General features: G+C 42.3%; 1 protein-coding gene across 2 annotated transcripts in view; it reads right to left on the bottom strand.

The window, feature by feature from the left end:
* Positions 1-24,085, bottom strand: part of POPDC1 (popeye domain cAMP effector 1) — a 57,201-nt gene that overhangs the window by 5,037 nt on the left and 28,079 nt on the right. For both annotated transcript variants that reach the window (XM_074948172.1, XM_074948171.1), the window contains exons 5-8: positions 19,656-19,843; positions 17,948-18,056; positions 13,769-13,936; positions 4,415-4,556 (exon numbers count right to left, since the gene is read on the bottom strand). In XM_074948172.1, the coding sequence (XP_074804273.1) occupies positions 4,415-4,556; positions 13,769-13,936; positions 17,948-18,056; positions 19,656-19,843 (607 nt within the window). The remainder of the gene's footprint in view (positions 1-4,414; positions 4,557-13,768; positions 13,937-17,947; positions 18,057-19,655; positions 19,844-24,085) is intronic.

Consider the following 24,085-nt stretch of genomic DNA (forward strand, 5'->3'; position numbering starts at 1 on the left):
CTCTATCCTTTGTTAGGAGAGCATACAAAAGCCTGAATGAGCCTCAAACCTGGGCCTCCAATACAATAGTCTATTGCACTGTCTCCAGTTCCTAAGTTCAAATGCCTATAAAAAAAGGTATTTCCTGTGAAACCCAATCCTGCTTTTAACCACAAGCTGGGTATAACATTGAACATACTGAGTAACACCCAATGAAAGCATTACTGAAAAAAATCCTCATACTACCTTTCTCCTTAGCTTAGGCCTTAGAGGGTTGCAAATACAGAATTTGTAGAGACCAGCAAAACTACTGAGTGAGCTAAACCAGATACTTTTTTTTTTTTTTTAAAGAGACTAAGTCACCTTGCATGTTTATTACTGTTAATCATTAGGCTTATTTTGTAGCAATAACACTGAAACACCATCAAAGATAAAATTAGCTGAAATTATTTGTCTGCTCCAACTCATTGTTTCCCCACTCACTTATGTTTTTAAAAAAAGTTACTTCACAGTTTCATTTCTAATAAGTTGTGCACAGATGCATTGTGTATTTCAAGTACAAGTACTAATCTGGCATAAGCAAACTTCATTTTAATACCTTTTCGAGGATGTTGGGTTAATATGTGATGTTATCAACAGAAAACATCATGCTGCAAACGACCCGCTCCATAAGTATTATAGAACTCTTGTTGGTTATTTCCTTAACATAAAAGCAGAGTGTTAGTTTTTTGTTTTTAGTTATTTAAACTTAAAACACAGTTTATTAGTACGTGAGTAGATATTCTTGCTAATAGAACCAGTTTTCCCTCTTTCTGTTATAAAACTTTGATAAAGTCTTTATATGGATTTCTTTTTAGAAATGTATTAGAGAATTTATATTTTTGGAGCACAGCAGCAAAGTCATAACTTACAAAAAAAATTCTTTCAACTCATTCCAAAGATGAAGTTCTAGTTTTTACAAGTGTATTCCAGTAAGTACATGAAACTTAGGAGAGTAGGAATTTTCTACATTGTAGTAGCAAAAAATAATCAGATCTTTTTACTGGGAAGCTTTTGTCTACACAAGAACTGGTCACATAGAAGGTTATAATTTATGCAGAGCCTTATCCAGATAAGCTCCCTTTTATTGTTTTCTCCTATGGCAGAAGACACTTGCTTTTCACTTGTTGCCCTTCTCTAAATAATCTACTGTGGGTTTTACTGCTGTTTTGTTTTTACTAAAAAAAAAAAAACCAAAACAACGTACATTGGTTTATGCTCTAGGCTGCAGCTGGAAGGGGAACTCAATATTGGTACATTTATGCCACAATTGGAGGCATACTGGCATGCATCATTGGACAAGTCTGAAAAGCAATTATTGAATATGCTGCACCTACGGGTGCGACAGGGCTACCTGAAACATAAAAGTGGAAAGCTAGATGTCCACCTTTTTGTTCAGATTGCTTTTGGGACCCAAGAGAAAGAGAGCCCTGGCTAAATCTTCTTCTCAATACCTACATTCAGGCAATGCTAATTTGTGACAGTGGAACTGTGTCATATAGACAGTGTTATATAGGGGTAACAGACTGCCCAGCTGTCTAGGCAAAGAATTTAATTCCATAGAAGCACTGCATATCAATGAGACAGCTGATCCCCTTCTATCAGTTTTGGAAGCTTAGACACTTTATTAACTAACACAAAGAAATCTTGTTGAGAGAAACAAAGAGACAGAATAATAGGAATACAATAGCGAAGAGGACTTTACCAAGTATTATTAAACTCAGGTTTATCTTAAATGGGGATTAATATTATCTCTGAAAATTGTAAGCCTTTAGATAATGTTGAAATACTGGAGTAAACACTCTGAAGCTGTTAGCTAGAAGTGAGGTTCTCTTCCAAACTGCCCATGACAGTCTCCCAATTGCACAAATATAATCATTCAGTTTCCTACATAGGAAAGAGAGGAAGTTGTATGCGGGAGAGCTCAGACATTAATGTCCCCCCAAAACCCTGCCTTGCTGGAAAAAAGATCATAGGAAAATTAAGAAAAATCAAATCTGATCTGCCGCTAACCCCCTAAAACTACATCCTGTCAGTCACCACAATCAGGGTGGAACACTCCTAGGGCTTGTGCTCCTATAACTGTGATGACAATATATCATTGGTAAAAAGTAGAAAGAAAAGGACTCCCCAAATCTGGAGGCTTGGATAAGAATTGTAAGGGAGACAGTAGAGAATGGATAATTAAGGTGGTGCCAAATAAAAATTGTTAAGTCATCTGTTTTTTTTCATATTAGAAAAGAGAGAAATTTGGTATTGGTGGACCACTGACAAGTTCTTATGTATTAAGGTCCTAACAACTAAACAGTCAGATCGCGAGAGCCACCATAGTTAATTCTGTATGACCCAGTTAAACTAAGAGCTTGTGCCAGCTCGGTTAGGCACATTTTTTTTTTTCCTTCCAATATCTGATTTCAGGTTAAAATGATTACTAAACCTTATTTAAGTTAAGCGGGAGACAAAAAGGAAAGTATTGACATGAACACATATGACCCAAGTACAGTTAATAAACTATTTTGGGTGAATGTAAATATTGCAGGATGAGAGGAGCCTATTTTTCTAAGCAAAATTTGTTAGATTCTATATGTTGAAAACAAGTAATATAATATGATCATGGAACCTGATGATTATAAGAAATTGTTTTTAAATAAAAAAAATCTGGATCTAAAATGCGTATTTGGAAAAAAATAAAGACATTCCTGATGTGTGTGCGCGTGCGTGCCAGAGGAAGTGACCATCTAGTCTGGTGCCCACATAACTTAGGGATTTGGGCACGTCTGTGATAGTGAACGTGAAAGTAACCACACAGTTGTGGGCAAATCAGCATAACATAGTAAGACTGCGTGTCTTTAAAACACCTCCAATAAGCTTCCTATAGTTCTACATGCAACACAGAGAAAAAAGCCAAACTAAATTGAGTTATTTAAAAAATTTCTACAAAGGTATAAGATCCTGATGCAAAAAAAACACAGAACCTGATCCTGGCTTTCCCCATTCCAGCTACTTTGTGCTACTCTAGGGGTTCGGAGCAGGTGGAAAGACAGTTTAACTGCCTACTTGGAGATTTCCAATGTGGCACAGTGCAGACATTTTTAGCTCTATGTCACATTCCTCCCGCCATACCCTTTATTGCCAGATAGAGAGGGAAGAGCATGACCAGAGTGGTGCTGTGCTCTGACAATTCCTGGAGAGCAAAATTATCAGTAGTATTTAAGTGCCTTAGGATACGTCTACACTACAAAAAACAAAACAACAACCCACAACTCACCGGCAGCGAGACTCAGACCCTGGGTCAACTGACTCAGGCTTGCACTGTGAAGCAGTGTAAATGTTAATGCTCAAGCTGGAGCCCGGGATCCAAGACCCTCCCTTCCTGCTGGGCTTCAGAACCTGGGCTCCAGCCTTAACCTGAATGTCTGCATTGCTATTTTTAGCCCCACAGCCCAAGCCCACGTCAGTTGACCCGGGTTCCGAGGCTCACTGCCTTGGGTCTCTTTTTTCTGTGTAGACGAACCCTAGGAGACCTAGCCATGGACCAGGGCCCCCTTGTATTAAGCACTGGACAAACAGAGAACAAAAAGATGGTCCCTGACAATGACTCTTCATAGGCATTACCAGCCAGCATAATGTAGGACAGCTCTGAGGCTGCTCTAAATTGCACTATGAGCCAAACCAGCCCCAGCATCAAAGAGCTTGTAAAGGTAACATAAAACCACCATTGCCGACCCTGCACCAAGCGCTCTCCAGTGCAGCTTAGATGCAGCTATAGCAGTGGTTCTCAAACTTTTGTACTGGTGACCCCTTTAACGTAGCAAGCCTTTGAGTGTGACCCCCCCACCCATAAATTAAAAACCACTTTTTTATATATTTAACACCCTTATAAATGCTGGATGGAAAGTGGGGTTTGGGGTGGAGGCTGAAAGCTCACAACCCCCCCCCCCCATGTAATAACCTCGTGACTCCCTGAGGGGTCCCAACCCCCTGTTTGAGAACCCCTGAGCTATAGGCTATCGCCCCTGTGTACACGATTCATGCATTATTTTTTATACTGAATACAATTACTGAAACTTTCAGTGTTATTTACACATGTGATGTGCCTCCCTTTCTCAAATATATCTGTTAGATATTATTGATCTCAGACATTATAATATAGATCATTATTTCTAGTATTAGTAACACTCCCTAATTTTTAAATTAAGTAGATTCGGCTGCCATCCAAAACCACTATACAATGTCTCAACTTCCCTACAGCTTAGTACAAAAGCTCCTTTTATTTACAGCAACACACAAATGGCCCAAATCTTGCTCCCACTGAAGTCAATAGAAGTTCTGCAGTTGTCCTTAATGGGCCACAGGGCTGGGCCCAAGATTTGCTTCACTTTTTTGGAGGACTCACGAAGAGAGGAAGCGGTGGAAGACCCAAGAAGAAACTGCTGCAAGCCATCTTCACTGTCACTGGAACTAGCCATGCTGTTTCTCATCTGCATCACAGAAAGCTGTGAGCAAAGGCTGGGCTGCTGCTCCATTTTTTTGGAAGTCTGAAATAAAAAGGGTTTTAATATGTTACAGCTACACTTTAAAGAAATGAAAGCAAATCTTCCTCCATTGTAGGATCTTTGGGCTAAAGTACGGCTATTAACATCAGAGGTGAGCTGGGGCAATGGGTTTCAGAGGTGCAGCTCCTATGCATTAGTGGCTGTGGGCATTCCATGCAAGTGAGACTGAAGAAAGCATAACGATTCTCCAATGAGAGAAGTGAGCTCGATTCATTGATCCGGAGGCAAAATGGGGAGTGAGCTTCGAAGAGACACTCACCATGCTTTTAAAAACCATGGAAATAAGACGTTAAAGAGAGAAGTATCCTGCATTCATTCATCTTGCCCACACCATTGTGAACACCACACTCTAACACCCCATTAAGATTTCAGTTCCATCTCCAACAGATAACAAAAAGTCAGCCAGTACCCCTACTTTATCCAACATCAAACCTTAACAACCACTTCATACACTCTCGTGGCTAGCTAAGCACATCGGACTGTCACAGGCTGCAAATATTTGCAAAGAGAATCCATTCTGCCCCACAGTGCCACTTTGAGAACCATGAGAAAGTCAAGAGAGACAAACTTGATCTATAAACGTATCCAGCATCCTTACTGCATTTTCAGTCTTAATGTGTATGCATGGTGTTTGTGGTCACTAGTGACATAAACCTGTGTGAGGAAAGGCTAAAGGAGTCTCTGGGTTTCTCATTATCATCAGGATGGCACTACAGGGCAGAATTATTATGTAAGCCACCATGACACTAGATGTGCATGTGAATACTTCCATATACTTTGGGGGTTTTTTGTAAAGCAGAACTGTGAGATGGAATTTCCTGGCTGACATTTGCATTTGAGGCTACTGAAGTCTTCCCACTCCTCCCCCATCCCGCCACCTTTTGGTAGATATAAAGGATACATTCATTCAACCTTAACTCCTGGCTAATCAACTGCTGCGCTTGGGAATATATTCTCCAAGTGTTACAATCTAGCTTTGGGGTTTACTGAATACAGATGAAATGTATGATCCCAGGACCTTCACTTGCTTTGAGTACTCCTCTTGAGAAGGCTTTGGACTATAAAGTTTATATGAAAATAATCATACTCGATCATTTTTTAAATACTACTGTATGTCACAATGATATGTCAAGTGCACATGAGAGGTGATAATCAGTGACAAAGATGTAATGGGATGGCACTTTGTTCCTTTGAACTTTAATATTTATGACTTTCTCATAAAAAGGAGAATGAATCACCACTTTCTGCACAAACAACAAAGGCACCTTTGAGAGAGAACAGGAATTTATAAATGTGCATTGGGCAGCGAATCCCATCCAGGTTGACACACATACCTGTGGCTGTGTGTCATATGAAAAATGAAGGCAAACTACTTGACTGATCATTTTGTTTTACAGCCCTCAAAAATGTAGTAGCAACAGCAGCTATAATAATCTTAAACAAAGTCATATTAGTATTTCACGGTCAAAAAAAAAGACAAACAAAATTATACATAAATTTAAGTTTTTTAAAAATTCCCCTTTCTTTGGCAACAAATAAAACCTAATACACATCATCAATCTGATTCTAATCTTCTGAAGCGACCTGGAAAAGAACAATTAAATAAGCATCCATTGTATTAAATTGAAGGCAGTAAGATATAACCTCCAAAATGGGTATTAACCAAAACACATTTACACTAAATCTTTTCTCTTCATACTAAATACACATATGTATTTAGCATAAGTGTATTTGAACTAAGCAAGGCTTGTTTACCATTTTCAGTGTAGCGGGTGTAGGCGCAGAACTGGAAAAAAAAACAAAAAAACCCCCTCTAAACACTTATCTAGCCCTGTCTACAGTGCTGGGAGTCCAGTCAACACTCCATTCCCATCAGTCGCAAGGAGCATTTCAACAACAGACACTGCAGTGTGGGAACAGTGATGAGAGTGGTCCCAACACCGTGGGAAGCAGGAAGCCTAGGGGGAGGATGGAGAGCTCATTACTCCAAGGTACCCTACAAGAATTATTATTATTAAGGGGATGTAGAAAAGAGCAGAAAGGATGGGAGGAGGAAGTGAAATGGGAAGGAGGGGCAGAGAGAAGGGAAAGATGGTGGTCATGAAGAAAGACAAAAGAGGAGAGGAGGCAAATGAAAAGGGTTGGGAAGAGAGGAAAATCAAGATGGGAAAAATCCATGTTACAAGAAAAGCTTATGGCCAAGGTTTTCCGAAGTGCCCAGTCGTTTTGGATACTCAGTTTTAGGTGTATCTGATATCTTGAGTAGTCCGTTTTTAGGAAGGCAAGTGCTCTGCAATTTTTGAAAATATAGAGTCCCTTTTGGAAGGGTCTCAAGTGGGGCACCCCAAAACTAGAGGCATCCAAAAAATCACAGGTCAATTTTGAAAATTGTGTCCAAAGTCACAAACAGGAGGCAGTAGTTCCGTCCCACGCAGAGCAGACTCAAGCAGTGAGAAGTATCAGAAGCGATAAGAAAGCACTAATTCAAATGAACTAAGCTAGGGAAAAAAACGAAGAATGGAAATATGAGATAAAGAGCAAGAAGAGATCTCTTTTAGCATTTAAATGCTTTTAGATTGTGTCTAGGTTTAAGATATTGGAGGGGATGGCCTGAACCTCAGATGAAGTGAAGCTCAAATCTTTCAGTAAATCCATCTTTCCCCTCTGATTTCTCCTGTAATTTGCAAATCCCATACAATGCAAATTCCAGTTATAGCTTCCTCCCAGCCGTTTGTAGCTGGACTTCATTAGGGCCTAAGCAGCCAGGCTACAATAACCATCTCTTTGGACGTCTGTTTAAAATATCCCAATAGGGAGAGTAAGAGCCACTTGACTTCCAAACACCAGCTACACAACTTGGAGCAAATGGACACGTATTCCATTTTTTTTTTTTATTTAAGAATTACTGATACTAAGACTTTGATCCTACAAGTCCTTGCATGATGTACAACAGGAAGCACAGGCCTGTTTCAAGTGAGGGCTGCAGTATGCGCAGTACCCTACTCCAAACAGAAGTCAGCCTCAAATTCCTGTTTCCATGCTCTGAAGAGTGCACAAGAGAAAACGGGTTTGCCTGAGGGAACTTAGCATGCAAAGGAGGCGCTCCTCTATGCGTTCTCTTCGTAGGCCACACTCCAGATAGGCAAAAATCACTTGCTAACTGTGCAGCACCATCCTCATTATTGCAATACAGAGTTCCGCTGTGTGCTCCCTGTCCTGTTCCTCACTTTTTTTTTTTTTTTACCTTGCTCTTATATGCCCAAAACACCAAACCTGTCCTTACAGGATCAGGCCTGTCTCTTATATTCTAGCTGACTTTTAGCAGCAGTTTGTATTCATGCATTTATTGGCCAGGTATAATGTAGCAGGGGACAGTATAGGCAATGCTACATTGGTTTTAAAAAAAAAAAAAAAAAAAAAAAAAGAGGACAATGTTGTTTCTCGAATGATTATTGCAGATCTGTCCGGAGGCAGAGAAGAAATCCAGTAGAATTACTGATGCTGAATTCCAGGGATGCTTTTGGAGTGAAATTTGTTTTATAGTATGAGTGGCAATTAATTCATTTTGGATTATTTTCCACTAAGTTCAAAACTTTATTATAGCAGCTATAATATGACCTAGTTAGGAGATTTTTGATTAACAACCTTGTAAGAAAGAATTTTGGGTTGATAAATCCAAGTGGATTAAAATCATGAAGCCAGAGCTAAAGTGACTAACCCTAACCCTACAAGTAGTTGGAAGTTGTATAAGTGGTGCAGAAGAAGTCCAGTATTACTAGAGTAAATGTTTATCAAAACCCTGAAGCCACTACATAAACAATAAGACCCATAAGCACAACATAGCTCCTCTATCCAAACAATGCAAAGCCATGTAGCCATGTAAGGAGATGCAATGAAAGTAACACAAGGTTACGTATGTATTTGTCCTCACATAATACCTGAATCAAGACTTGTCTCCAAAAAGTCTAACAGTTGAAGTCAGAGATGGTAAAGGCCCCCTAGTCACCTAGTCCAGCTTCCTCCCAATTAAAAGATATACATAACCTTTTTTCATATAGCTAGGGTCCTACCAAATTCATAGTCCATTTCAGTTAATTTCACAGTCATAGGATTTAAAAAACCATAAACAGTTCATGATTTTGGCTATTTAAATTTGAAATGTCACAGTGTTGTAATTGTAGGGGTCCTGACCCAAAAAGGAGTTGTGGGGTGGGTGGCACAAGGTTTTTGTGTGTGTGGCGGGGGTTGCGGTACTGCTTCTGCTGGCAGCAGGGCTGCCTTCAGAGCTTGGCAGCTGGAGAGCGGCGGCTGCTGGCCAGAAGCTCAGCTCTGAAGGCAGAGCCCCCACCAGCAACGCAGAAGGGTGCCATGATATGGTACAAGGTAAGAGAGCCAGGGTCCCGTCTCTGCTGGTCAAAAATCACTCATTATTTATCCACAGTGGAACAGTTTCAACAGGAGGGACGAGGGGAGCCCCACATCAGACTATCCCATGCCGTAGTGGTTAGAGGCCCCTGTTCACATCCTTTCTCCCCCTGTGGCAGAGAGGCGGGGGAACTGAACTAGTGTCTCCCACATCCCAGGTGAGGGCTCTAACCACTGGGCTGAAAGTTTTAAAGGTGGGCTTCACCATCCCCTCCTCCTTCTCTGTTTAGTGTGGAGTCAGGGAGGCCCCTAACTCATTCCCAAAGACAGAGCGTAGGCACCTAAGCCACTTGACACCAGGAAGCTGGTTTCCATTCATGGATTGCTAAGCAGAGCTAGGTGTCTCCCTGGAGCCCGGACCACCTGTCTTGGGAGGGGGTGGAGCTTAGCACACACCCTTCTTGTTGGCACCTCCCACTAGTTAGCTTAGGTGGCTCTCCACCTAGCATGCTGGCTTTCTTAGACACCCATCTCTCCCTATTTATTCCTAGGGAGCCTAAGCACCTAACTCAGGCATTGAGGAGTGCACTGTTGTTCCTGGATTTTCTAGGTGCCGTGACACTCAGCCTTGCAACATTTGCGGATCCCACCCTGTGAATTTAGTTGGTGATTTGAGTCCTTTTCTTATCTGACAGGTATCCCCATCATTAACATCACACCCTGACAGCAGGCATTCCTTGGTGCCATTACCTGCATTATCAGAGACACCAAGGTTAAATGAAAAGAAGAGATGATGCTGTCTTCTCATTCCTGGAGGTTTCCCTACCAGCTGAAGGCAGAGGCACATTGGCTGAGTAAAACAAAGAAGGTTTACTGCCTATGTTGTGCTTAATCACCCTAATAATTAATTCTCTGCTTGATGTTTGCATCCTGCAATTGCTGACAATCATCATATTCCTCCTTCATAATCAATGGCAAACAGTGGTTTGACCCCAGCAAGTGATTTCTTGTCTGAAAATTTGCAGCTTCTTTTCATTGAAGAATCTGCCAGCCTGCTGAGAGCAGCAACTAAGAGAGTAAGGAGGATTCCTGTCTCACACTGGTATTACACCGGTATATCTCCACTGACTTCAATGAGGCTGCTCTTGATTTACAGTGGTGTAACTGAGATAAGAGTCAGTCCCATAGCTGATGTTTAATCGTTGGAAGAAGAGCCTATACCCACAACACAAGAGAGTTCGCTTCTGCTGTGGAGATAGCAATCAAATTATAACAATGATCACTTCCTGACCTATCAGCTACTTAGCTAGAAATATTTAGATCAGTCATGGGTTCAGATTCTAAGGCCTGGTCTACACTGCAAAGTTGGTCAATGTAAGCCGCCTCAGACTGACCTCGTTGTGCATGTGTCTACACTTAAATTTGTCTCCCACCCAGGTAAATGCCCTGTTATGGTGACATAGTAACACCACCTCCCTGAGCAGTGTTAAGCCAGGGTTGATGTACTGAGGTTGATGCAGCACATGTGTAGACACTGTGTTACTTATTTCAGAGTAACAGCCGTGTTAGTCTGTATTCGCAAAAAGAAAAGGAGTACTTGTGGCACCTTAGAGACTAACCAATTTATTGTGAGCTGTAGCTCACGCTCAAATAAATTGGTTAGTCTCTAAGGTGCCACAAGTACTCCTTTTCTTTTTGTGTTACTTATGTCAACCTTAACAGTCCTCCAGCAGCTGTTCCACAATACCAGACACTAACCATTTTGGTCACCATTGTGAACTCCACTGCCCAAGGTCAGGGGAGATCAAGGAGATCCTGCAAGTCAGTGCTGCATCAGACCATGAGCAAAGGGCCTGGAGGGTGAACACTGCACACAGCCTGAATGAGGAAAAAGCAGACAGGAGAAAGGCCCAGGCCCAGGCATGGGCAGCGGGTATCAGAGGTTGGGGGAGGCTGCACCTCCCCAAAGAGCCAGGTGTAGCCTGCCCACACTCTGCCCCCAGCCCTCCTGCTTCCACTCAGCAGGGCTCCAGTTTCCTGGAGTAGCCCCAGCTCGGGCTGTGCCACCCGCCCTCCCGGTACTCTGGGGATGGGGTGGGGGGCTGTGGCCATGCTGCCTGCTCTGGGGCTGGGAGCACTAGCCTGCATGGGGGTGGGGGCCAGCAGCTGCGGGGGTGGGGGTGGGGTGCCTTGGGTGGAAGGGGCAGGGCTGTGGGCTAGCCTCCCCCAGCCAGCGGTTCACGCGCTGCCCATGGGCCCAGGAGGTCAAGTAGGAAAAGGAGAGGGAGATACACCAGGATAGAATGGGGCTTCCCCGGCAGTAAACACAGATGCTGCAGACCCTTGTGGACCTACCGGTTCAACAATCACAGTGTTGCCTCCCTTTGCAGTCCATGCAGAACTCCACTGCAGCACCTCCCTTCCCCCTTTACCCCCAACATTCCACGCGGCATCAGGGGCTACATCCCTACCCCTACCACTGCACCCTGGGGGACATTAAGGACAACTACAGCTTCACATACAGCAACGGTCGCTTTCACAGGTTAGCATGCATAGGTAAGATGGACATGAATTTTCTTTCACTTGGTTAATAAATGAATGGAACGGAACTTAAAGTTTTTAATGTATTTCCTTTTAAATTGAACAGATTTTTCTTCGCAGTGGTTTTGTTAAATGAATAAAATTCTATTTGGAAAATAATTCATTTTTATTAGCTCACAACATATGCTGCAGAGTGCCTAGCAGTTCTAATAGCACCTGCTTACTTGTTACTGTACAGTGTGACAACTCATAGGATCAGTGACATGGTGTAATAATCATAGATGTACAGCAAGCACCACAAAATGAATAGGTGCACTGACAGTGTTATATTCATAGGTGTGAACCAACACTACACAATTCCTAACAGGCCCAAAACAAGGCCAGGTTGAGCACAGTACACCACAATGCATTCCTGTGGCTCACTGTTGAAGTTCTCTTCCAAAGCCTCCCTGAGCAGTATAGCTCCATGTTGAGCTCTTCTAACAGCCCTTGTGTCTGTCTGTTCAAACTCAGACGACAGCCATTCCACCTCTGCCCTACACCCTGGGACGGCAGCTTTTCCCCCTCAGCTTCACAGTTATGATGCAGGACATAGCAGGCAGCTGTAACCATTGGGATTTTTTTCCCACTGCGATCCAATCTTGTAAGCAAACACTGCCAGCATCCCTTCACTCTACCAAAAGCACATTCAACTGTCATTCTGCACATGCTGAGCTGGTCGTTGAATCTTTCCTTCGTGCTGTTGAGGTGTCTGGCTTCATGAGCCAGGGGCACAAAGGTCATTTCAACATCATTTCAGTGATGATCTGCCACTTGGGAAAGGAAGTCCCAGCTTGTAGCTTTCTGAACAGTCCTGTGTTCTTAAAGACGAGAGCGTTATGCACCTTCCCTGACCAGCCAGCACTGATGTCGGTGAAGTGTCCCTGGTGATCGACCAATGCTTGCATAACCATTGAGAAGTAGCCCTTTTTGTTGATGTATTCTGTGGCAATGTGATCTGGTGCCAAAATAGGGATATGGGTGCTGTCTGTTGCTCCACAGAAGTTTGGAAACCCCACTGCTGCAAAACCATCTACTATGTCCAGCACGCCAGAGTCACAGTCCTGCATAACAGGACATGAATAATGGTCCTGCATACTTGCATGACAAAGGTTGCCACAGTGGATTTTCCAACTCCAAAATTGTTTCCCACTGGATGGCACTAATATGGCATTGAAAGTTTCCAAAGTACTATTGTCACTTGCTTCTCCACTGTCAAGGCAGCTCTCATCCCAGTGTCCCTGTACTGGAGGGCTGGGTGAGCTCAGCACACAGATGCAGGAATGTGGCTTTGTGCATCCAAAAGTTCTGCAACCACCACTCGTCACCCCAGGCCTCCATTATGATGCGATTCCCAGTCATTGCTTGTTTCTTGGGGCCAGAAATGGCGCTCCACCATCTGCAGGTGCTCCATGAATACCACTAACCACCTTGACCTGGCTCTTGCTATGGCCCACACCTACCTGTCCTCCAAGAAATAGTCCTGATCCCCGCAAATCAGTGGGTTCTTCTTACGGCTTTGCAAGTACCAGAGGATCGTGCGTCCTGTGCTTGCAACACTTACGACAATAGTGCAGAGCTGTGTAGGCTCCATGCTTCTATCAGAGATGGCAGACAGAGAAGGGCTGTGAAGTTTTGTGAGATTTTTAAATATGGCATGAAAATTATGGGATATAGCTGACATTATGGGATGGAGACAGTTGCATGCTGAGAAGCCGACCCCTTGCGTCCAGTCACACTGATGATTTGTTTCTGCCCCACCATTCATTGCCAAAACTTCCCAAAAGACAGTGCGTTGGACGGTGACAGGTTACACACTGGGATCCCTACCCATGGTGCACCACACTGTGCATCAACACAAGCACTCCTGAGGAGTACGCACAGCACCACGGCAAAGCGCCAAGCATGCATGTAAGCGATATACTAACTGCATCAGCTTTATGCCAATGTAAATGGTGTCGGTGAAAGTTTGTGGTGCAGACTTGGGCCTTAACCACACCTCTTTTCTTTTGAGCACTGACCTGACATTGATGAGCACCTTTACCATCCAAAACACCCAAATATTTTGCATTAAGCACATTTTTGATACACAAAAAACAATTCCGTCGGGGGGGGGGGGGGTTGTGTGTGTGTGTGTGTGTGTGAGAATTTAATGGAATATATGAGCAGGATTAAGAGGATAAAATTAACCTGTCTTTATAGCATCTAACAATATAACACAGGGAGGGGAACCCTCCCTCAAAACTCACCTTATCATTTAGTGTTGGATCATTCAATGAGTAGAGTTTGTTTGTAATATCTTTACCGATAAGATACCTAAATATTTCATAAAGGAATGGTTCAGATTCCAGAAAGTAAGTCAGTCGTTCCCTGGACCAGCACAGAAACTTACAGTTGTCATCTGCAGTAATGGTGACCTAAGAAAAACATATGTACAGAATTAACACCGATTTATTGTTTGAAAAACAGGTCACACCAGATTTTAATTTGGGGATGCAGCAAAAATAAACTAGTGCAGTCATGACTCAACCAGTGTATATCCCATAAGATACATACCACCTACAAGTTTAAAGGCACCCAAGATGCTGCTTCTTATTTTTTTTAAATTCCATTTTTTAATAAGTGCAGTAAATGTTTTCAGCTGAGATTTTTTTCTTCATTTTTCATTTGTTTAATGGACTGGCAGAAGTGTATGCCATGAGAATCCTTCCCTCGCCAAATAGAGCTGTCTCCATAAGTACAGTTAAGATCAGCATTTGTAATCCAGAGATATATTTAGAAATAAAATATAAGGAACACACCTTTTAATTCCACTGAAATTCATTGGAGATAAAACAATCAAATTAAATCCAGTGACCTTAATGCAATTCCCATCTAATTACATGAGAGCTAAATTTGTCCTAGAAAGATTTTTGCAAGGATAGTGTGGAAAAATCTCTTTACTCATGTGAATAGTCCCACTGATGTTCTTATGTAAGTAGTTATTCATAGTTACTACGCGTTGACGCATTTGGTATATGAAAAAAAATATTATGAATGATATTTTAATGTTCTGAAATCTCATACAAATTGTTACAGCTTGATTTGCTCTGTCATAAGCTACAACAAAATTAGTGACCTTTTCGTAAAGGCAAGCCTTCGACACCTGTATTAAACAATCCAAGCAATTAGTCATCAGTAGTACTGTTATGGAAGTTACAGAAAGGTTTACATCCCCTTTTCAGGAAGACAATTACAAACTTATTAACACTTAAGCAGGTCTCGCATTCTAGCCAGAAGAGGGCAGTGGCACACTAAAACCACTATAATCACAGTTCAGTACTGCTATAGCCATGTTTAAATCAAATCACTTATTTTACAAAAAAAAGTAAACAATTAAAAGTAGGACTCATAGTTACTTCTTTTCTAAGTTACTTGTAGCCTTTTTTCTTCCTTAAAATAAATTAAAGAAGGTATAAGTCTCAGAAGGTGAGGGAACACTGTCACATACTAGACACAGGTTTTAAGTGATACATTGTAGTCTCCGTTTTTTGTAATAGTTCTTAGAAGTACAGGTTTGGGAAGAGTATTTGTTCATCAGCACAGCCAGAGGATGGAGCACAAAAGGTTCTATAGATCATTTAAATATAAAGTCCTGCATGAACATTCCTGATGAGATTTTTTTTATATCGGTCATAGTGTGGAAATTAAAAACAAAACAAAAAACCTAGAAAGTGAAGGTCATCCCATACTAGATAATAATTTTAAGGTAGGAGAAATTTGATGCTAAACTATTTCCCTTCAATAGCATTAATCAATGTCTGATCATCTTCTAAAGGAGAGATTACATGAAGAGGACTGCAAGTGTACAGGATTCCTTTAGTGAATACATCTTCACAACCATCTCTCCTTGGCCTTATGCCGAGTTCTTGACTGGAACATATTATCCTAATCACTTAGATGCCATACCAACCCTGCCTCCCTTCCCGGCATGATGAGTGTCACAGTCCAGTAACTATTGCACAGTCAGTCATAGTTAGGAATAGTAACACTTTAAGGAACTAGCAAAACATCTGGTACTGATTTTAGTATTTTGGGTAGAAAACCTTCCCTCCTTAATATTTTGTTATCTGCTGCACACCAGTATATAATACTTTCAGCCATCTGTTCACCTTCCAGAGCTGCTAAAGCAACATAAGTTAAACTGGGAAAAAAGCCACTGTTATTCTGCATAAGAGTGTCTGCATGGTGAGTTATACCAGTAAAACTATACTGGTACAATTATACTGGTATAGTAATTCTGGGAAATTTCCCCAAGTAGACAAGACCCTTAGAAACCATGATCACTGCTACAGCATGCAGATAGAAAGATAAGGGATTTCTGAGACAACAGCATTGTTCTATAACATGGCAGAAAGGGCTTGATCCAACTCCAACTGAAGTTAATGAGTGTCTTTTCATTGACCGTAATGGAAACCAGATCAAGCAATAGGATCAAGTCCTAAGAGATGTTAGAACCACACTGTTTTCCTTCAGAGTGCAAGGCCATCAACTACCGGTCACGTTAGTCTCTGTTGGCTTTACTCTGGATTCACACCAATGTAATGAGATCAGATTGTAAACTCTTTGGGGCAGGGACTGTCTTTGTGTTCTGCATTTGTACAGCACCTAGTACAATGAGCTCTTAGTCCATGACTAGGGCTCCTAGATGATACAATAATACAAATAATAGTGTCGCTCTATGTTATAGTTATCAGATCAGCTAAACCTAAAAATGAGAACCCCTGTCTCCAGTGTGGTACTCTATGGCATGTTATACTAGGCATCAACTCCTGCAGCCTCACTTATGTGATGTTCAGGGGTGAAAGTAATATAAAAGACATACCGGTACAGGGGCCTGGCTGAGCCCCCAGAAGGGGCGGGGCCTTGGGCAGAAGGGGCGTGGCTGGGGGGTCAGCCTCCCCCAAGCCAGCCCTTCCATGCAGACCATCTCGTGCTGCCTGGGGCTTTGGCGGCGATTTAAAGGGGCCGGGGCTCCCGCCGCTGCTGCGGTAGCGGCGGCAAGGAGCCCTGGGCCCTTTTAAATCACCAGGCCCAGGGACAGGTGCCCCTTTTGCCACCCCATCCCATCAGCAGTCCTGGGGGGGCGGGGGGGAAAGAGGCAAAAGGGGCAGCGACGTTAAAGTGCGGTCAACTGTGTACGGGCTGGTACCGGCTGCCACTTCTTACTGGTATGCCGTACTGGCCCACTTTCACCTCTGGTGATGCTCCTGTTGAAGTCATTGGGAGTTTTGTCTGAATATAGACTAACTTTTGCTCTTAATCATAAGGACAATTTTTGTGTGCATGTGTTCAAAAAGGAGGCCTGCTCCTTAAAGACAACATCTCATATAATAAATTAATTTTACATTTTTGGGAACACAAAAAGGAAATAAATGAATAAAGTGACTCAGTATAAGTAATTACTGCTGAATGACAACTGCAATATTTTCACACATTAGCTTTTTTTTTTTTTCAATTGAACACATTTAAAGAGACACCAACTTCAGACTTGTAATAGTTTTTTTTTTTTAAAAGCAGATATAACGAATGCCTAAGATTACTGTAACTAAACGAGTTTAAAAGAAAGATATTTTTTCAGTTTCTCGTCTTTGTGCATTTGACAACATGTTGCATACAGCCAGTTTCATACTTTAGATAAGCTATTGCCAGCAGGAGAGTGGGGTGGGGGGAGGTATTTTTTCATGCTTTGTGTGTATAAAAGATCTTCTACACTTTCCACAGTATGCATCCGATGAAGTGAGCTGTAGCTCACGAAAGCTTATGCTCAAATAAATTGGTTAGTCTCTAAGGTGCCACAAGTACTCCTTTTCTTTTTGCATATACTTTTCCAGTAGAGTCAGTTAAGACCAGATCCTGTAGATAAGCACCTAAGTGAAGTATGTACTTGTTTGCAAGATCACAGCCTTAATTGTATGTGTCACACTCACAGCAATAGTAGAAAGGAGGAACATTAAAAATATAAAAGTGTGATTGTAAACCAGGGGAACCAGAGGTAGCTGTAGTATCTGAAATTCACTTAAAAAAAAAACAAACAAACAAAAAAACAAAAACACTTGCTAGATTCAGTTTGAGAACATCTTTTTAACCTATACATATTTCACTCAACATTTTGCTGACAATTTCAAACCTCCTTCTGATTTATATGTCCTGCACAGAGAGTGCAGATCCTATTAAACAGAATTTAAATATATGAACTGTAGGGAGAAAGAACAGCATAGAACAAGTCAATACTGAGGTTTGTCAGTGAAAAAACTAATATTTTGAAATGAATTACTAGTCAGGAGTATTTTTTTTAAATATAAAAAAACCCGTAGCAAAAACTGTGTAAGTCAATAAATTCACTGCTCATTAAGTTCATATCCAGTGACAGCCAAATAGAAACATACCTGGAATTTCTCACCCCGGTTCATCTGAGTTGATCGAAATTCAGGAGAATCTATAAAGGCACAGGGGTAAATATTATGCAGAAAATGCCCTCGATAGGAGACCTTCATTCTGATGATAAAAATATTTGTTAGAACATTTAAAAATCATAAGGTAGAACAACAATCTAAATTTGAATAGGATTATTGACAATGATAATACAGAACTCAGAGAGGTCACTGTAAATCCATGTTTCAGGGAATTTCTACCAAGCATCTGACCTAGTTGTCAGCCAAATAATGAGAGTTTTGACAAAACTTAGTTTGAGTCTAAAGGGAGCAGTATCACATCCTAAAAACAGGCTACATGGTTTGAAATAATAAGTATATCCTTCAAAAGGTGGTGCTATTTGTAATAACATCACAGCATCAGCCAATTTAAGTTGCCTGATATAATCCCCAGGAGTACTGCTTTCAGGGCTATATTTCTAGAATAAAAACCTAGAAGCAGAGCTGTGTGAATAATGGATTTTTTTGGTTTGCTAGCAATTCCAAAACAAAAAAACAGCACTGTTTCGGGTCAAACGTGAAACAATTTTTGGGACATTTTTGGTGAATATTTTGTCTCCGTTTCAACCATGTTAAAAAGCTTTTTATTTTTTTTCCAATCAAAATTAGAAGCAATTGCCCAAAGAGAAATTTCAAAATGAAGTTGTTTTGAAGTGAAAAATTGAAACACTGTTGAGAAAAATGTCAAAATGAAACAGTTTGGGTTTTGTATTTATTCACTGATTAGGGTTTATTTCCACTCTAACAATTCAGCAAAGCCTAAACAAATTCACTAAACATTTCAGTGTTGTCGAATCTGCATATTTCACTGAAAGAGTTTCGGCCAAAAAAATTGCCCAGGTCTACCCAGAAGGCAGCACCCAGTAGGCAGAATACTACATCTGTCAGATGTCCTCCAAATACCTTGGGTTTGATCCACCTGCATAGTGACATGGGGTGCCACTAGCACCCCTAGGGAAAGAGGATAGATGGTGGTACCACAGCTTACAGGGAATATCAGCTTTAAACTCTAGCTAGAACTCCACAGCAGCTTCATGAACAAGTCTGATCAAGGGAAGTTATGAATCAGTGCATCTCCAATCAGCTGGCTTTGCAGATCCCATTGGCCAGGAACTGCGGACAGTGGGAGCTGCAGGGGCGGCGCCTGAGGGTGGAGGCAGCATGCAGGGCTGCCTAGCCGCACCTCCCCCTAGGAGTAGCAGGGACAGGTTGACGCTTGCGGGGAGCCACCCAAGGTGAACCCCCGCTCTCCCCGCACAGATCCGGTACCCCCACGCCCAGCCCTCCCCACACTCTGAATCCCTCGTGGCCGTTCCTCCCCATGTCACTGCTTCCAAGGAGCCACGCGGAGCCAGGTAGGGAGCCTGCTGGCCCCGCGCCAACTGGAGTATAAACCTGACTTTCTATGAAGTTTAGAAATGTCAGTTTAATAGAGCTTTCTGGTTGGTACAGGGCTGGATAAACACAGCTTTTACTGTATATTGCGAACAATTATTTTTAAAATGACCTTCCTTTGAATTTGTTTTTCATTCCACCCTCATGCAATACACAAGACTTTCCCAAACTTTAAGAAGTGGGGTTTTTTACCCACGAAAGCTTATGCTCAAATAAACCTGTTCGTCTTTAAGGTGCCACCAGACTCCAAACTTGATGCAGCACATACTTTCCCTTTAGCAGGATACTTAGTCGATCATCAACTGATGTTTTGTCCTCTGCAGCATATGCTTGACCTGTTTTTAAAGTCTGAATGTTGCAGAATTGTCCAGTTAATCTCTGGAACAGTTCTGGAGGTACGTGGAGTGGTTGAAACATTCTCTTGTACAGACTACTGAACTCCTTCTCTATCTTGATCTGGAATGCAACAACAGACATCATAAAGACGAATGGGTCAGTGAAGAAACCGAAGTGCAAGGTTATTTTTCAGTTCCACAGGTTGCTATAAAAATTCACCATTTGCCAAAACGGTTGTAGCTGAGATACCTCAGGTTTTGTCTACATATAGGGCAGGAAAGAACTGGCATCTCTCCACAAATGTTGACTCTCAGATGGTGACCATAGCACTTGTTTATGCAGAGCTAAAATTGTGTCAAGATGGTATGCTGGTACTTTAAACATCTTTTCCGTACCCACAGAATTTGAATTGATGTAAACAGTCATTCTGGATTTATGCTGCTGTAAGAGCACATAGAGTTTGGCCCAGAAAGGCATCTGGAACATCAGGACCCCTGTGTCTTTCACTACACGTCTGTGTCTCAGGAAAGAATGAGGGAGCACCTCTTCATATTCATGGCTTGTATGCAGAGGGACAGCAGGCCTGCAAGCCCTAAAAACAGAGCCAACATGCAGAAACCCACCATACGCACATATCATGAGTGAGGAAGAAGCCACTGCCAGATGAACATCCCACTCTTGGGAGCGCACCCAAACTTCGGCTGCAGGGAAGAGGGAAAGGAAGCTGGCTGAAATCCTAAGCCTGAAAGTATTTCCTGAACGAAAGCAACTGGGAAGGAGACAGCAGCTAGTGCTTTGGGTCCTTGTCTACCCCAAAGCACAGGAAACCTTGAGCAGAGAGGCCTGCTTGGTGGTGGAACAGGACAGACAAAGGGTGTGGACATCAGAGAATAAAAAGGGAAGTAAACATATTCAGAATGGAAAATAAAGAAAAAATGATTAACAAACTTATAGGTGGGGCTGGTAGCACCACCTGTTATTGTTGCCCAACACTTCCCATTAGAAGACCCCAATTTCAGGTCACTTATCACTTTGCCAAACTTAAAACTACTTTAGCTGAAATTTTCCATGCCAGGTGTCTGCCTCCAGCTCAATTGTTGTGGAAAATTTCATCCAAAACAGGACAGCCATTTCCAAGAATGAGACTAAGGAAAATAAAATTATTTTTCAATGTTAAAAATATTCTAGTGACCTTTTCATTGGAAAGGCCCCTATGCTTTGGAATAGGGACTTTACTTTTGGCAGGGAGGTGGCCTTTGTGTCAGGGATGCGCTTTGTGCCATCACTGTGAAAATCCGTCCAAATCTGGCCAAGTTACACTTCTGAAAGGCACATTTGCACAAGTTCAGTTGAAATTTGCTATAGCTTAACAGCGAAAAGTCTTGAAAGATTCTATCCTCACTGAGCATACTCGAGGCCTGTCACAGCTCCTTGTGCTGACCAGAAAACACATGTGCCAGCCCCACAGAGCAATGGAGCATGTTCCAGTCCGGGGCAAAGGTAGGCTAGGCTTTTAGCTATGGCTGCTCCTGGCTAGGGTGTGTCCAGACACCCGCACTGAGAACAGGGAAGTGGTCTCTCCTGTGCTCTCAGTGACCTCCACCCCCTACTCTATTGGGACCCAGGCAACGCAGTGGAAGGAATAGTCTGATTCTAATGCAGAGGGGACAAAAGCCAGACATAGGGCATTGTGAGTGAGGGCCAGGGAATAGATTGGGACACAGAGCTCGAGGGTGGAGACTGGGACTGGCTGGGCAAGGAGCCTGAGAACCCGTAGGGATGGGAAGGGATAAGGATGCTGGTGAGAAAGATCTGACAAGAAGACAGGATGTGACTGGCTGGGCAAAGCAACTGGGACAAGGAGCCAGCGGAGGTGAGGACACTGAGAACGGATGAGAAGCCTGGGGAGGGAGATTGGGACTGGGAGCATTGGCTCCTATGGAGGCCTGGGAAACATGGGCAGGGGAGTACTGGAGGAACACAGAGACAGACTGGGGAGGGAGACTGGGAGTGGGAAAAGGGGGATCCTGGGGCTGGGACCAGAAGCCTCTCAGAAGTGGAGACTGGCACTGACTAGATGAGGAGAATGAAACTGGGATACAGAGGACTGGAGCAGAGACAAGGGCAGGAGGATTCATGGAGGTGATGGGACAGAAGGGGTCAAGCTATGGGGGAAAATGAGCAGAAGTGTCAGTGCCCATTGCAGCACACATTCCTCCAGAGTCTGCAATGGAACCCATGATCCCCGAGTCCTACCAGGTCTTTGCTGCCAGCAAATATCTTTGAAACCCACTGGCAAAGTGTCCCATCCCCATCTACAGCTAGTCCACATAGAGAACAACCACCTAGTACTGCTATCAGTTATTCTGTTAGCTCAAGCGGCAGAGGTCTGTGCAGTGGATCTAAAAGGTTCCAACCTGCTAATGATCCCTGTGGGTGTCAATGTAATGCTACGTGAAAGAACTTCCATTTTTTGAGTTTGCTTTTTTAAATATCTAGAAAATTACACACAAAAAAACATTATTAAGGATGCAAAGTCAAGCCCTGAAAAGCTAAGAAAGGCCAGATTAACATTGCCTGTGCACCTTTAATCTGGCCTCCTTATGCATATGCATTATGATATAGCCTTTAAATACCTGAAAGAGGGGTGTTGGAATGGAAACGCTCAGGCAAGATTAACAATAAGGTTGTTAGCACTCAAGCTACAGTAACTATGTTTGTAGGAGACTGAAGCTTTCAATTCCCCAGGCCGTGCTGCACATCATAATTCTTAACAACTAAAAGGGCCTATGCCCAGGCAAAGCAAAGTTTCAATTTAAACATACATGGTAGGGAGAAGTGTGCTAGGGATCATAATAGATCAATCACAGAATCCCCTAAGGTTGCTAATATCTGCATATAAGTTCCGTGCAACTGTGAGGTTAGATGGACTGATTGCAATTGACATCTCTTCTCCAGTCAGTCCCTCCTTTGTGTCAGCAATTCTAACTTAATGCTGTGTATCTCCCTGCATGTGATCTTACCAGTTCACAGACAGGGTCAAATTTTATTCTTAGATGTGCATGTGCAGCTCCCGTGGACAGAGCTGGGAATTACACAAGCATTTGTGAGGGCAAAACTGACTAAGGAAAACAAAACAAAGTTTAGAGCTTTCATGATCTAATATGTAAATGTATCTAAGTGGAAAGCAGGCGTAACTGAAGTGCCGCTTTTAAAACGAGTGATCAGGTGGGAGGTATTATTCTCCTTTGAGAGCCCTCCCTCTCAAAGCAGTGTTCACCCTAACCTAAGTAAGCACAGTTGATTGCTTCCGCAGACGTCATCGTGAGCCATTTTCCAAATGAGCCATATGGGTAGGTATCAGTTTTGCTCTGTGATAGATGAAGAGTTCTGGACTACTGCCAAAGCCTCGAGCCAGAGTGCTGCAGAGGCACTGATTAGAATCTTTTAGCTTCTGAGTTAGGGGGAGGTTCTTAAAAGAACCATGTAGGTAAAGCCTCAATAAGCTAAAGCCAAAGAAGTCATATTTTGGTCAGAAAAGAACCCACTGTTTTTCCAAAGACTACATTTAATGAAATAAATATTTAACTGAAAATATCTATCAATTATTCATTCTGCAATACGGCTTGAATTTTAATTGTTTTTCCATTCTTTCTAGATTATGTGATTTGTGAGGCCAAGTAAATAAAAATGATTCTGGGTGGTGGCCAATACTTGCAGATAAAAAATAATTTTTGAATGAGATTTTCTAACATCTTCTTTGCTACCTTCTGTGGTTATGTTTAAAACCACCAATTTTCAAGTTCATAGTAAAAGCAAAGTTACATTCACAGCAATTACAAAGAGTGGAGTATGTAGCAGATGTTGCATCTACAAGAAGAGTTATTGCTCAGAAGGTATAATGAAGAAGATACATATATTGTCTGGCATATGTTTTCTTGTTTCCATTTAATTTTACAGTATTTTTAAAATTCACATGATGGATGGGTTTATGTTGCAAGATATTCAGAGCCTGATTTTCAGAGGCGCTGAGCATCCACACTGCTTACAACTGCAGTTATGGGTGCAGAGAACTTCTGAAAAATTGGACCCTTAGGGTCCAATTCCTCATTGTGCCATTGCCTCTTTCTACTTGCTAGGTTAGCACAAAGGGGCAGGTTTAAGTCCTCTCTGGGGAAATTACCCTTTCTACTGGGAACTCCTTATGCTAGGTGCACAGTCAACCCAACCAGCTCTGTACCACCTCTGAGAATAGGGGAAGCAGGGTGGGAGTGGGTTGTACTGAGCATGGCGTGGCCAGTGTGGATCCCCCAGAGAGACCACTGCACTGTACTTGGGCTCTTCCCAAAAGACAAGAATTGC

The sequence above is a fragment of the Natator depressus genome, chromosome 3 (genome assembly GCF_965152275.1).
Source record: "Natator depressus isolate rNatDep1 chromosome 3, rNatDep2.hap1, whole genome shotgun sequence".
In the NCBI taxonomy this organism is placed as follows: Eukaryota; Metazoa; Chordata; order Testudines; family Cheloniidae; genus Natator; species Natator depressus.